This window comes from Lathyrus oleraceus, chromosome 2 (genome assembly GCF_024323335.1).
Source record: "Lathyrus oleraceus cultivar Zhongwan6 chromosome 2, CAAS_Psat_ZW6_1.0, whole genome shotgun sequence".
NCBI classification, from domain to species: Eukaryota; Viridiplantae; Streptophyta; class Magnoliopsida; order Fabales; family Fabaceae; genus Lathyrus; species Lathyrus oleraceus.
The window spans coordinates 46792553-46809576 of NC_066580.1; the positions used below are offsets into that span (position 1 = coordinate 46792553).

The following is a 17024-nucleotide window of genomic DNA, read 5'->3' on the forward strand; positions in this document are numbered from 1 at the left end:
CCGATGATGACAACTTTGTATTCGGCTTAATTTTTAGTGGCCGGGAATTTGAAGCGTAAAGATACCTCAATTACTAGCCCAAATTCATTTTTCAGAATGAGACCATCTTCGCTTCTCGTGTGTTAGATGATCCATCTATGAATTAGGTCGGGAATTCGACTCGTAATGAAAGAAAAAGTCATTAGGCACAATTATAATTACTAAACAAAAAGTTCCAACAAAAACAAATAGAATGATTTGCCAAAACTCATATATATTGTGATTACTATTATATTCTCAAACTTCAAACTTAAATCAATTACATTCTCAAGACACACAGAACATCAAAAACACAACCAGCAAAAGAAAAAACAAACCAAAAACTCAAATCAAAAGCATTACATATAGAAGCTGTTGATTATAAACCATCACCTTTATCAGTTGCCATTGGCACCTTAGTTAAAATAGCTGTTAAAAGATCAAAATAAAGAGGAAACTGTGCAACAGCATAGAAAGTCACAGGTAAACAAGTAGCTGCATAAATTGGGAACAAAATCGACTTAAAATTATGGCTAAGCAGAAAAAAATGTCCAGTGCAGAACGACACAAACATAGAAGCAATGGACACAAAAAGAGAACTCAACCCAATAAGAAGTTTCGATGGCAAATCGCGACGAAAATCCTTGGCCTGTTTTCGCGAAGTGAGAATAGAAAGAAACATGATGAGTCCGGTGACAGAGAAACAAAGACCGATAAGTGAAGAAATGGCAAAGACATCGAATGCAGGCTTGCCTTCTAATATTGGCCTACCCTCATCTGTTGTTCCGCCAGGTACAGCGCTTGCTGTGGCGAAGGAAACACCAGCTACAAGAGCGGCTACGACCGAGCAGGACTCGGACGTGTCTTTTAGCCATTCGCTACTGTCTTTTATAAGATCCGCGTGCGACTTCTTGAAGATTTCTCCTGATGTTTTGCCATCGTTGTTGCTTCTGAAATAGAAGTGCGGCGGTACAAGGCTTTTGACATACTGAAACCATTTTATATCCCACATCATTTGCAATGCAGAACCAGCAATCTGCCATGGTTTATCACCACCTAATGCCTCAGCTGCCAAATGCAATACTGTGTTCTCATCTTCATCCATTGCAAGAATCAAGTTATTCCATAGTTCAGGTTTTGAGTGTTTAATCTCTCTCAGCGTCTCAACGATAAGGGGTTGTCGATACTTCACTGCAACAAGCAATACATTTTCTTTGCTTGAGTTAGTGTTATGAATAGCGCTTGGTATTTTGATTAGAATTTCTTTCACTACTTCAACTATTCCATTTCTTGCTGCAACCAAAAACGGTGTCATCTTTTTGTCGATTTCCTTTTCACTATCCTTCTTTTTTTCACTCGAAGTTAACGATGTTTCCACTATGACATCAGGCTCTTGTTCATCATCTTCAAACCTTCCGGCTCCACCTGAAATCAGACGGTTCAAATTACACAGTTAAAAAAAGTCTAACAGTTAGTTTGAGATCGAACTTCTCAAAACCGAAATCCAGATAGAAAAGAACTACATGTATACCTTGTTGCGTTAGGGTAAAAACATTATACATGTCGGGATCAACTACTATATCCGTTGGCCGTCCTCCACTTCCCGTGAATGCTGCGTAAGGTCTTTTCATTAACGCCTTCAACAGCTGACTACTCCATTGATGCTTCTTTTTCGCAATCTTTACGTCCTTTAACTCTTATAAAAGAAACATTAATCGTAACATGAACAATTCGTTAGTTGATCGTGTTAAATTATTTTCGCTAACGCGAAGAAGATAACATACCTACTCCTGATAGGCCAAGAGTATGTACATAAGCAGACTTGACAAATTGATGAAATGTTTCATAATTTGGTGGCAAATACCCGACAGGATATTTCTCTGATCTAAGCAGACGACGATTATCGTTTGATGGATCTTCCGTGTCGTGCTGTTTCTTTTTCCAAAACTTTTTTCCTGATAAATTCAAAACAACAGAGATGTATTTTGCAATTATCTCCATTCAAATATCTCAGATGATGTATAGCAAAAAAGGACTAATGGCATGAAAATCCATATATCACATACCAAATATTGTTGCACCTAACCATATAGAAACAAAATCATAAAATGCTGTATAGTTCTCTGGAAACTTCATCTTATTACAATCCGGACGATCCTCCATCTTTCTCAAATTCGATCTCATTGTTCTCTCCGCGTCGAGTGGTTCCACTAGTATACCTAGTTTTGTAACAGATACAAATTCAAACTCAAAACATATACTTATATAGTACATTTCAATCATATCATATCATATCAATGTATTACAACTTACAATGGTATAGGATTCGCTTATACCACGAATGGTTGCTTGCACTTTTGAACGCGGAAGGTCTAGTTGCAAGAACTTTGAGAGGAGTTGATTCCTCTTTGTTCAAATGCGTGCTTAGAAAATCGTAGTAATGTACGATTATCACAGCTAAATCTATTTCATTTCGAAGTAACAAAATTTATTAGTTTCTTTAGCGCGCGTAAATAACACTAGAAAGGATCAGAAAGAGTATATTTTACCGAAATATTCTCCTCGGATAGCAGTGTGAAGAATACTATCACCATCATCTCTAACTAGATCTTGCAAATTGACTATATCTTTAGAAATATGAGCAAGATAAGCAAAAGTTTGTTTTCTCCAATTTACAGCAGCTTGAAAAAGAGGTGTCTCGCCGTGTTTATTTTTACGACTCAACAAATAGATTCTCTCCTTATTTCCTCCGATAATACACTTACATAATCTACCAAAACCTCTCGACGCTGCAAAATGCAACGGCGTGTCTCCGCGTTCATTCTCCATTTCCAAAGCTTCAACTCTGTGACTCTGACTCTGACTCTGACTCTGATCACTAACTTCGATATGGTGCGTCAAAATTGCATTCACAAGCTCTTTAACGACGCTTTCTTCGTCTAAATCTATCGCTACATGTAATGCAGTACCATCTGAATCAGATATAATTGCTGTATGAGCTTGTTCGGGGAATTCGTAGTACAACATTATAACATTTTCCCATTTCCCTTCCCATGTGTATTCGCCGAGAAAATCATTAACTTCATCTGGTGAAATGTTGAGTAGTATGTTGTCACTATCACCAATGGATGTCATAATGGCAAAAATTAAGATTTTATGAAATGTGTTATAATTGAATTAGTAGTGTTACTATATAGTGAAGAATCTAATACTTGAATAGAAAAACATCTCATATGAATCATGTGATGTAACTTTATTAAGATGACAAGGGAAGTATAAATTGAGAGTGAAGATTAATATATGATATCTCTTGAAGAGTATAGATATTATAGATGAGAAGGGAAAGAAAAAAAGAAAAAAGAAAAAAAAAGCTTTTACTTTGCTTGCTAATTTCAGTTTGTTATTTTGTCGTGTAAAACATGTTTTGTTGTCTTGTTCCTTTTTATAAACTACTATTGATTTGTTGTTGTCGCAACATTTTAATGTCTTTTTTACTGTGTGTCCGAGAGAATCAAGCAAAAAGAGATAAAGAGAGTGCAGAATGTAGAATGAGCATTATTCTCGTGTTCTTTCTTCCTTTGGACAAAACGTCATCTTGTTGTGCTTGTTACTCTTATCTTACAATGTTCACAAAATGACTACAAGATAACATACTAACATTTGTTCTTGTTACCCTTTTCTTTCAGCTGTGTTATTAACCCTACTAACATTTGTGTCATTCTAATCATTGATACGCTATACGCTGCAAGCGTACAACAATATTGAAGTAGTAAAAATTTATTCAAAAAGACAAAAATCAAATTTCCGAGTTTTATTAATTTGCTGTTTATTTAAAACGATCAATTCTTTGAGTTTTGAATATGAGAATAATTTTGAACTTTTTAATAATTCAAAGCAACGCAAGAGTCTTAGAACTTGATTCCTATAAACAGTGGCGGAACTGAGGGGACGTGGGAAAGCTACGGCCATCCCTCAACTTTTTTTTTTTAATTCATATATATTAAATTACTAAAACATCCTTATTTTAAATTAAAATTAATTTTTATTTTTTCTTTTTCATTCAAAGTTAGATTAAAATACAAATAAGGTAAAAAAACTCATTACTTTCCTTTCTTTCTCATATGGGTTTGCTACCGGCATCGGAATCGGAACAGATTAAAGTGATCGGCATCTAACAGGTAAAATTTTTTATTCATTCTTCTTTTATAAAAAGTAACAAATTAAAGTGATTGTTTGATTTGTGTTTTTGAGATTTTTAGGGTTCTTCTTTTTTGATGTGTTAAAATAATCTATATGAGGTTTATTAAGCCAATTCATAACACTGTAATTTACAAATATAGTTATACACTGTAATAAGGTTTATTTAATCATTGTTGCTGCTAATTCCTAATAGTGAAGTTACGGTATTTGAAAACGGATTAAAGTTGATTAATTAAGTTTATTAATTTTTTTCTCTTTTAATTTTTATGTTCTCTAAATTGATTTTTGGATCTGATATGATATTATAGGAAGAGTAAAGATGAATAATAGGAAAATTGATTCTTTTTTCAAAAGGAAAGCATGTGAAATTGAAAGAGAAGAGAGAGATGAAGAAATTATAATCCCGACATCCGAATCTGAAACAGTTCTTGAGAATCTAACAATTGAATAGCATCATGGTTTTGAAAATTCTTTGGAACGCGATCCTGGAAAGCGTCCTTCGATTTGGCAATATCCACCAAATCAAGTGGATGCAATACGAAGAGCTTATCTAAAATGGGGTCCATATCAAATTCATTTAGAAAACTATCCTTTGTCCGGTAACGAGGATCATCCGAGAAGGTTTCAAGATACTTGGTTTAACATATTTCCACCATGGTTAGAATATTCACCATCTGAAGATGCCGCATATTGCTTACCATGTTACCTTTTTAGCAAAAAACTAAGTGGACGTCCCGGATCACTTGTCTTTACTTCTATGGGTTTTAGAAATTGGAAGAAAGTTAGGAATGGAAAACATTGTTCCTTTCTTAAACACATAGGGAAGGATCCTTGCTCACCACACAATAATGCAATGAAAGCTTGTCAAGACTTGTTGAATCAAAATGGTCATATTAGAAATGTTATTCAAGTCAAAGAATGAATAATCGGTTACGACTCAAGACTTCAATTGACACTGTTCGTTGGTTAACACTACAAGCTTGTGCTTTTAGGGGTCACGACGAAAGTAGCAAATCAAGAAATCAAGGTAACTTTCTTGAGTTATTGAAACTTTTAGCATCCTACAATGATGAAGTTGCAAAAGTTGTGTTGGAAAATGCTCCATAAAATTGCAAGTATACTTCACATCAAATTCAAAAAGAGCTCTTGCAAATTCTTTCTAGTAGGGTGAAAAAGAGTATTCGTGAGGAAATTGGTGATTCCAAATTTTGTATCGTTGTTGATGAAGCTCGTGATGAGTCAAAAAAGGAACAAATGGCTCTTGTATTAAGATTTGTTGATAAAATTGGTTTAATACAAGAGAGATTTTTTGATGTGGCACATGTTAAAGACACCACATCTTTAACTCTTAAGGAAGCAATATGTGATATACTTTCTCGACATAACCTTGATGTTTCTAACATTCGTGGCCAAGGGTATGATGGTGCTAGCAATATGAGAGGAGAATGAAATGGTTTACAAGCCCTCTTTATGAAGGATTGTCCTTATGCATACTATGTTCATTATTTTGCTCATCGATTGCAACTTGCATTAGTTACATCATCAAGAGAAGTCAAACCTGTTCATAAATTTTTTGAGAAGCTGATCTTTGTTGTGAATGTTGTTTGTTCTTCTACAAAGCGTCATGATGAGTTACAAGTTGCCCAATTAGAAGAAGTTGCTTATTTGTTAGAGATTGATGAGATTGTAACTGGTAAAGGTGCAAATCAAGTTGGTACATTGAACCGAGCTGGAGATACTCGTTGGGGATCACATTACGATTCAATTTCTAGCTTGATAAACATGTATGAAGCAACTTGTTTAGTTTTTAAAAAAATTGCAAAAGATAGAGGGAGTTATGCTACACGTGGAGATGCAGATAGTTGTTACAATTACTTGAAGGCATTTGATTTTATATTTATTTTGCACTTGATGAAAGAAATCATGGGAATAACAGATATGCTTTGTCAAGCCTTACAAAAAAAAATCAAGATGTAGTTAATGCTATGAACTTGGTTCGTTCAACAAAACATCTTATTCAAGGTTTGAGAGAAAATGGTTGGGATATATTGTTTACTAAAGTGGTATCTTTTTGTGAAAATCATGGTATTGAGATTCCTGATCTTAATGATGTTCATTCAACAACAAGATTTGGACGCTCCCGTCTTGAAGAGAATCAAGTCACAATTCAACATTACTTTAAAGTTGAAATCTTTTCACTACCATTGACAAACAGTTACAAGAGTTGAATAGCAAATTCAGTGAGCAGGCAATTGATTTGTTAACTCTTTCTTGTTCTTTATCTCCTAAGGATGGATATAAAGCTTTTAGCATTGATACTATTTGTTCTTTAGTTGAAAAATATTATCCTATGGATTTTAGTGATCAAGAGAAGAATAATTTGCAATTTCAACTCCAACATTTTCTATTTGTTGCTCGTCAAGCATCAAACTTGAATAATTTATCAACTATTCAAGAACTATGTTCATGTTTGGTTGCATCTGGACAGGCTAAAACTTACTTCTTGATTGATAGACTACTTCGTTTTATCATGACTCTTCCTGTTTCTACGGCCACAACTGAGAGGTCTTTTTCAGCAATGAAAATTATTAAGACTAAGTTGAGAAACAAGATGGATGATGGGTTTCTTGGAGATAGCATGACAGTATATATTGAAAGGGAGATTAGTGCAAGCATTAGTTCGGAGTCAATTATTGACGATTTCAAGTCACTCGGAACGCGTAAAGCATTACTTTAAGGTAGTTTTAAGTCATGTAATTTAAATTTTTAGTAATTAACTTTGTATTTATTTTAACTTTAATGTTTTATTTAAAATATTATTTACATTTTATTTATAATCTTTATTTTACGTTAGCGGCCATCCCAAATTTTTTTATCTGGCTCCGCCACTGCCTATAACCAACTTTACTCACGCAAGTTTTATAACGTTCCTAACGAGAATTTTTATTATGGAAAAATCTTAAACTAATGGTAATGTCCAATTTTGTCGATCATTACCAAATTCTAACAACACAAATCTTCTACTTTCACAGTTTAATTTATATGTTTAGGCCCTTTGTAAAAGAAAAGCATTTGTTCAATTGACTCTGAAACACTTTTGCAATCTCGATATCAATTATTTGAATTTTAAATTAGGTATCATTTATACTCTTTAAGTGCATAAAAGAAGTCTACATATTCCTACTTTTCTATAACAATTCTCATGTCTTAGACTTTAAATCTATCTACTCAAATATGGAAATTGATAAAAAGAACAAAAGCATATATGGCGTACATCCTAACATCAATAATAACAACAGTAAAGAGTAAAAGAAAACGTGATTAAAGAAAAAAAAATTGAGTTGAATTTCTCTAAAGAGTCTTGAACAATAGAGCAAAAGCAAGCAAGAAGGAAAGCATATAACTTAAGCTACTAACTTAGAAATTTAGAGTAAAATATAATACAATGCTCATTGGCCTTTTGTTCTATGACTACACCATGTTAATAGGCTCCAAATCACTAATTGACATTGAAGTGTCCCAAAGACAACACTTAACCATATGAAATTCAATGGATGCATAACATAATTCAAGAGAACCTACAAGTCACATTTAGTATCTGGAGGGATTACAATCTTAATGGGTGCTTACGGGCTGATCGTAATCCCTATTGGTTATTAATGGGATGCCTCTTCGTTTTGCAGTGGTTATGACTATAAGGAATGCTTACGGATTGACCATAATCACTTATGTTTGCTCGCCCTCTTCGTGATTCTTCTGTCTTTCTTTTAGGAAGTAATGTCATTTCTTCTTTTGCCTGCAACGTAGATAAAATACCATCTTTTGGAAGTAAAATGAATAAAAATAAAACAAAAACATAAAGAAAAACTTAATTAGAAAATGGTAAAAACATTGTTGATCAAGCTTGTTGGAATAAGTTTGGTTCTACATCTATAATCCTTAAGTTTTGATGATAATAAAGTATGAAAAAAAATTATACTCTAATAGTTTGTTAAATGTGCAAAATCTGAACAAGCCAGATGTTGAATAAAATAGACTCTAAATAAGGAAGATACTGAATAAAGCAGACTCCGAACAAGACAAAAGTTGGGTAAAGTTGAATCTAATCAGACCAGATGTTGGATAAAGAATACTCTAAACAAGTTAGACACTGGACAAAGCTAGACAAAATAAACTCTGGATAAGACAAACTCTGGATTCTGGATAGAGAGACTCTGGACTCTGGACATCACCAAACTCTGAACTTTGGACTTCATCAGACTCTGAACTTTAGACTTCATCAGACTATGGACTCTAGACACAATCAGATCATAAATCAAGGTTATAATACGAAGAAATGCTTAACTTAAAGTCAAGTTTGGATAACCCAGTCAACACTTATGAAAAGACAATCCAGAATTACTCTGATAAATTCAAACGTCGTTTTCACTAGATTCTGAAGTCTATCTTCAAGGCTCTGAACTCTGATCAAGATTCAAATCATCTCAAATACGTAGCCAAAGATTTAGAAAACAATGATTGAAAGAATATTCCAAATAATCATACATTCAAGCGAAAAAATCAAATGTTTCCTTAAAGAATAAATATGCTGAAATTATTAAGGAATGTACTACCAATGGTACTCCACGTTTCACGACTTAACCTCGTACCACTATTACAACTGTAGAATTGAAGAAGCTTTCAATTATATCCTCCAACGAGACTATTAATCATCTATATAAAAAGGATGAAGGAATTGTGAAAAATAATGAACGAAAGACACAATGACGAAAAGAAAAGAACAACATACTCATTACACTTAGAGATTTTCATTTATATATTTTTGTAAGTGAAAAATCTGAATTTCATTGTGTGTATCTTCTTGTTAATAAGAGTTCATGTAAACATATATCTTTGTATTATAACTTTGAGTTATTCCTTGAGGGACTAAGTTTAGTCTATAGTCTTAAGAAGTCATATATAATTAGTCTTTGGGTTTTCCCTTGAGGGACTAAGTTTACTAAGTAGCCTTGAAAAGTCATTCTCTCTACCCACAAACTGTGGAAAACTTCTTAGTCACTTTGCAACTGAAAAATACTATGAATATAATATTATGAATGTTCTATTCACTTCATTACAAAAATAAAGGTTACTCCCTCTATTTATAGATTTAGGTTAACTTGGACCTCAAGTCAAAGCCCAAAACTATAAAAGCCCAAAATATCTAACACTACTAAAATAGGCCTAAGTCGAAATCCTGTGTGGAGCAACTTGCTTCGACACTTCGACACTAATACAACTCAAGACACTAGGTGGTTCAACACTTCCTTATTCTGTCGAGCAACTTGCTTCGACACAAGGATTTACAATTAAACACACCACTTAATTCATTGTGTCTAAGCTATCTACATTCATCATAGCTCTTAGTCTTCTGAACACTTTGACTTGCACTCCCTTCGTCATGATGTCTGCAATCTGATTCTCAGTTCTACAGTGTTCCACATTCATCTTCCAATTTTCTACCTGCTCTCGAAGATAATGGAGCCTCATCTCGATGTGCTTGCTTCGACCATGTGCTATCGTATTCTTCACCAGATTGATAATTGACATGTTGTCGATCTTCATGGTAATTGCTCCATGACTCTTCATTGTTATCTCTTCGACCAGATTCACCATCCACGTTGCTTGACATGCACAAAGAGACACAACTATGTATTCTGTTTCGCATGATGATAATGCCACTACTGCCTCTTTTCTCGAACTCCAAGCAACTAGTACACCACCTAGCATAAACACATATCCAGCTGTGGATTTTAGATCCTCAGCATCACTACACCAACTTGAGTCGATGTAACCCACTAATTTGCACTCTTTTCCTTCATCAGCTACAAGAATAAAATGCCATATTCGAGAGTTCCTTTCATATACCTTAGTATCCTCTTCGCCGCTTCTAGATGTGATACCTTTGGCTTCTGCATGAACATATTCACCATACCTACACTGTATGCTAAGTAAGGTCTTGTGTTACAAAGGTATCGAAGTGATCCAATAAGTCTTCTATATTGGGTTGGGTCGACATCATCTGAATCTGAATCTTTCGACAGTTGTAATCTAGGCTCAGTTGGATTTGAAGTTGGGTTGCAATGTTGCATCTCAAATCTCTTGAGTATTTTGCCTGCATACCTTCTTTGGTGCATCATCAAACCTCTACCACTCTTGTAGAATTCGATGCCAAGGAAATATGAAATTTCACCCAGATCTGACATTTTGATATCCTTGTTGAGATCACCTTTGAAGTCTTCGATCTCCTTCTTGCAACTACCTGTTATCAATAGGTCATCGATATAGAGGCATAGTATAAGCAATTCACTCTTGGTTCTTCTTACATATACTCCATGTTCATATTTGCACTTCACAAATTCCTTCTCCCTTAGAAAGTCATATATCTTCTTATTCCAAGCTCTTGGAGCTTGTTTAAGTCCGTACAGGGCGTTATGCAGCCTGTACACTTTTCTTTCTTTGCCATGTTTCACAAACTCAGCTGGTTGTGCAACATAAACTTATTTTTCTAAGGGGCCACTAAGGAATGCATATCTCACATCCATCTGACACATCTGCCAGTTATTCATGTTTTCTAGACCAAGAACCAACCTGATTGTTTCGATCCTAGCAACAGGTGCAAAAACTTCATCGAAGTCGATTCCTTCTTTCTGAAGAAATCCTTTCGCCACAAGTCTTTCCTTATGTCGAGTCACTTCTCATATGGGATTCAACTTCACCTTGTATACCCACTTCACATCGATTGCCTTCTTGTCTTGGGGCAATTCGACAAGTGACCAATTATTGTTAACTTCGATTGACTTCAGTTCTTCGTCAATTGCTTTCATCCACTTCGAATCTTTCAATGCCTTAACTGCATTGATAGGTTCAACATATGCGTAGAAAGCATAATGTACCATCTCACCTTCTTCATTATCCATATCATCTGATGTAATGACACATTCTTGCAATCTTGCAGGCATGTGTCTTGTTCTTTGAGGTCTACTTGTGCTTGCTTCACCTCTGACTTCTTCCTGTCGAATTTCTCTTTCGACTTCACTAGCTGGTTCATCATAAAATATTCTCACTGAATCTCTCTTGACATTCTCAGTCCAATCCCACTCCTTAAGCTCATCTATGATCATGTCCATGCTGATCACCACTTGCTTATTTATCTAGGTCGAACAACTTGTATCCTCCAGTTGAATGATATCCTATCAGGATCATCTGACTCGACTTGTCATCAAGTTTTATTCTCAACTGATCTGGAATATGTCTATGTGCTATAGACCCAAACACCCTCAGATGACTCAAGCTAGGCTTAACACCAGACCAACATTCTTATGGCATGATTCCTTCTAGCTTCTTCGTCGGACATCTGTTTAGGATATATGTCGCAGTCGACACAACTTCTCCCCATAATTCTTTGGGTAGATGCTTGTCTTTCAACATACTTCTAACCATATTCAAAATGGTTCTATTCTTCCTTTCTACGACTCCATTCTGCCGTGGAGTGTAGGGTGGCACCACCTCATGCACAATCCCTTCTTTCACATATAATGCATCGAAGTCTTTCGAACATATTCTCCACCACCATCAGTTCTCAAAATCTTGATCTTTCGACCGCCCTGTCTTTCGACCATATATTTAAACTTGGAAAATACCTCGATCACTTCACTTTTATTCTGGATCAGGTAAGACCACAGTTTTCGACTGAAATCATCTATGAATGTAACAAAGTATTTGTTATCTTCAACTGAATCCACCTGGAGAGGACCACATACATAAGAGTATATGATTTTAAGAATTGCCTTCGACATGCTTCCTGCATCCTTACTGAAGTTGTTCTTATGTTGTTTCGCTTGCACACATTCTTCACATACTTCATTTGGAATGTCGATTTTTGGTAATTCTGAAACCATATTTCTTCTCTTCAGATCTCTGATGTCTTTGAAATTGAGATGGCCAAGTCTATAATGTCATATCCATTCATCTCTGTTGGCTGTTGTTGCAAGGCATTTATGCTCCATCACATTTAGTTCAATCTTGAAGGTTCTATTATGACACATTGGAGCCTTCAAGGTCAACCTTCCATTTGAGTCGAGAACTCTCATCATCTTGTCTTTGATCGACACTTTGTAGTTCTTTTCGATTAACTTCCCTATGTTGAGCAAATTGCTCTTCATGCTTGGTATGTACAACACATTTGAAATTACTGACCTCTTGCCATCTTTCCTCATAATCAGAATATCACCAACACCTTCAGCTGCTAGAGTGTTGTCATTTGTAAATTTCACCATGTTCTTCATTGAGGACTTTATGTTGACAAACCAATCTTTTCTTCCAGATATGTGTGATGAGCATTGAGTCCAAGTACCACTGGTCCTTGAATCTATCTTCATCTCTTATTGTAACCATTAGCAACGTCTTTTCTTCTTCATGTTTTACCAACTTTGCATAAGTTTCTTGATTCTTCTGCTTTTCTGGACAATCACTAGAATAGTAACCATACCTTTGACAATTGTAACACTGAATGTGACTCTTGTCTGACTTTTGACCATCACCTCTTCCTTTACCTGCAACACCACCTCATTGGTTTCCTCGGTTCCATGGTTTTCTCTGATTCAACCAGTTTCCTTCTTGCTGATTTTGACCAGTCAAATTGCTGTAACCTCATCTGCCTTTGTTGCCATTCCAGCTTCCTTTTCCTTTTCTTTCTTTTGTTGATTGAGACTGCAAAGTCATATCACTCTTCTACTTTCCTGCAGCTCTTTCATCCATTCTTTGTTCATGAGATTCAAGCGTCCCTTGAAGCTCTTCCTTTGTAAATTTTGGCAAATCTTTCGACTCTTCTATGGCTACTACCACGTGGTCGAACTTTGGAACCAACGACCTCAAGATCTTTCCAACAACAGATCTTGATGTCAACACTTCTGCACATATCTTGATTTGATTACCAGTTTTGTAACCTTGGTGAAAAAATCAGTTATGCTTTCATTGTCTTCCATCTGAAGTAATTCATACGTTCTTTTATGAGTTTGTAACCTCACTCTTTCACCTTCTCCGCACCTCCAAACGATTTCTCCAGAATTTCCGATGCTTCTTTCGCTGACTCTACATCACTAACCTTTTCAAAGTTATCAGTATCAACACATTGATGGATTATAAAGAGAGCTTTATAATCTTTCTTCTTCAATTCTTTATGTGCATTCTTTTCTTGATCTTCCGCGGCTTCTGCAAGCGTTGTTACTCCTTCCTTCACAAGATCCTAAAGATCTTGATAACAGAACACAACCTTTATCTGCTTGCACCAATTCTTATAATTGTTGTTCTTGAGAATTGGAAGATTTGCTGGAAAATGCCCGTTTGGATGATTCGTTGCCATGGTGATTTTCTTCCCACAAATCGATTAAACTGGAGCTCTTGATACTAGATGTTGGAAATCCCCCAAAACTTATGAAGAATTTCAACCAATCTTGATCAACAAGATTGTTATCACCCACACAATGACAATAAAAGAAAAGAACAATGGAGAAAGAAAGAAAGAAAGTAAAGAATGATGAAGGAGAAGAAGAATTAAATTCTACAAAGTTTCTCTCTGCCCACAAATTGTGAAAAACTTCTTATTCACTTTGCAACTGCAAAATACTGTGAACACAATGTTATGAATGCTATATTCACTTCATTACAAAAAAAGGGTTACTCCCTCTATTTATAGATTTAGGTTAACTTGGACCTCAATTCAAAGCCCAAAACTATAAAAGCCCAAAATAGCTAACACTACTAAAATAGACCTAAGTCAAAATCTTGTGTGAAGCAACATATTTCGACACTTCGACACTAATACAACTCAAGACACTAGGTGGTTCGACACTTCCTTGTTCTGTCGAGCAACCTGCTTCGACACAAGGAATTACATTTCAACAGTCTCAACCCTTAAGCCACCAAATATATAGAAAAAGTAATGATACACGATATTTTCCAATCATACTTGATTGTACTTTCGATGTAAGCCATCAAAAACAATTGTGTATTATAGTATGATGTATGGGTATTTCTTTAACCTCGATACAAATCTTATAATATTTTTTAGAATTACTAAAGGTAGATGATACATTTAGAAAAGGTCTTTGTGATACTATTATAAAAGAAATGAACAATGTTGGACTTGATATAAGTAGCATCAAAGGACAAGGTTATGATAATGGATTTAATATAAAAGTAAAACATCAAGGTGTACAAAAAAATATTTTTAAAAATTAATTCTGGATCATTGTATACTACATGTGATTGTCCTAGTTTAAATTTAGTGTTTTGTGACATGACTAATTATTGTCCATATCCCTAGCCGCCCTCTTAAATCCATGTCACAAACACGTTGGAGAAATTGTATCTAAAGTTTAAAACCTTTGAGATTTAAAACTTCAGAAATAAGAGATGCTTTATTGAAATTAGGTGAAGTTAACGACAAATCTAAAATAAAGAGTGAAGCGGAATATTAACAACTTATAAGCTTGAAAATTTTGAACTTTTGTTAAGCGTGACTGTTTGATATCTATATAATATATTAAATCTAAAGCGATAAATTATATCACGATAAATCATATGCCACATAATCAATATTTGACACATCATCATTATTCTTATGTGGCACCTCTAGAAATTCACTTTTATTTTTCAAAAGGTCAAAGTACATTCTTTGTTGCGGTCATGAGTTTGAACCTTGACAAAAGCAAAAACATATTAACCTAACAACTATTTTTTAGTTTTGATATATATTATTTGCTTAAATCTTATATAACATTATTATTTTTCTTGAAATAATTTTTGAATTAAAAAAAAGAGAGAGAAAAATAACTTTGATATATTTTTCAATATAATTCCACATCCATTTTGAATAAAATAATCTAACAACCCAACAATTATTTTAACTAACTATATTTGCTCAAATTTTAAAAATAAAAGAGATGTGTGAATCCAAAAACTATTAAATATTTTTGATTTTATTTAAATCATAGCAAATAAAACTTAAAACAAATGTCTTTAATGTCAAATTAGTTATTACACAAATTTCAAAGATTTTCCACTATTTATTCATATTGAAATATGATAGAGCATGCAAGACTTTTCAATCTTATTGATAAACATCACTATTACATTATTCATATTACAACGAACAAATAAAGTATAGACAAAGAATAAAATTATTGATTTCTCACATATGAGTAGTTGAGAGACATGAGAATCAAAATATAAAAATTGATCACAAGTATTATTTTTTAGAGTTATTAAAATTTGTAAAAACTAAATTCTAGATATAACTGTCAACTTAGAAACATATATTTTTCTTTCAAGTAAAATGTTCATTTTTATTGTTGATTAATTCATATTGTTGTCTCTATTATAATTCATAATAAGATATTATAATATAACTCTTTAATCACATCTTTCACAAGTATTGAAAATGGGTTGTTAGATTATTTTGGAATAACATTATTGATTTCTCAAATATGAGTGTCAGAGAGAAATTATGATCAAAATATAAAAAATGATCACAAGTATAATATATTAAATCTAAAGTCACAAATTATATCGTAACAAATCATATGCCACATAATCAATATTTGACACATTATCATTATTCTTATGTGGCACCTCTAGAAATTCACCTTTATTTTTCAAAAGGTCAAAGTACATTTTTTGTTGCGGTCATGAGTTCGAACCTTGGTAGAAGAAAAACATATTAACCTAACAACTATTTTTTAGTTTTGATATATATTATATATTATTTGTTTAAATCTTATATAACATTACTATTTTTCTTGAAATAATTTTTGAATTATAAAAAAAAATAATAATAACTTTGATATATTTTCTCAATATAATTCCACACCCATTTTAAATAAAATAATATAACAATCCAACAATTATTTTAACTAACTATATTTGCTCAAATTTAAAAAATAAAAGAGAGGTGTGAATCCAAAAACCATTAAATATTTTTTATTTTATTTAAATCATAGCAAATAAAACTTAAAACAAATGTCTTTAATGTCAAATTAATTATTACACAAATTTCAAAAGTTTGTCACTATTTATTCATATTGAAATATGATAGAGCATGCAACCGTTTTCAATCTTATTGATAAACATCACTATTATATTATTCATATTACAACGAACAAATAAAATATAGACAAAGAATAAAATTATTGATTTCTCACATATGAGTATTAGAGAGACCTGAGAATCAAAATATAAAAAACGATGACAAGTATTATTTTTTAGAGTTATTAAAATTTGCAAAAACTAAATTCTATATATAACGGTCAATTTACAAACATATATTTTTCTTTCAAGTAAAATGTTCATTTTTATTGTTGATTAATTCATATTGTTGTCAATATTATAATTCATAATAAGATATTATAATATAACTCTTTAACCATATCTTTCACAAGTATTGAAAATGGGTTGTTAGATTATTTTGGAATAACATTATTGATTTCTCACATATGAGTGTCAGAGAGAAGTTAGAATCAAAATATAAAAAATGATCACAAGTAATATCTTTTAGAATTATTAAAATTTACAAAAACTAAATTCTAGATATAAAGGTCAAATTACAAACATATATTTTTTCTTTCAAGTAAAATGTTCATTTTTATTGTTGATTAATTCGTATTGTTGTCTATATTATAATTCATAATAAGATGTTATAATATAAATATGTAACCATATTTTTCAAAAAAAAAGAGAATATAATTTAAATTCAATATTAATCAAAT

General features: G+C 33.1%; 1 protein-coding gene across 1 annotated transcript; it reads right to left on the bottom strand.

The window, feature by feature from the left end:
* Positions 1-363: 363 nt before the first annotated feature.
* On the bottom strand, positions 364-3317 carry LOC127118019 (uncharacterized). Its single transcript, XM_051048151.1, has 6 exons — positions 2568-3317; positions 2332-2481; positions 2085-2237; positions 1803-1973; positions 1550-1714; positions 364-1443 (listed from the first exon to the last, which is right to left on the bottom strand). The coding sequence occupies exons 1-6, from the start codon at positions 3151-3153 to the stop codon at positions 398-400; spliced, it is 2271 nt and encodes a 756-aa protein (XP_050904108.1). The 5' UTR covers positions 3154-3317; the 3' UTR covers positions 364-397.
* Between the last annotated feature and the right edge of the window lie 13707 nt (positions 3318-17024).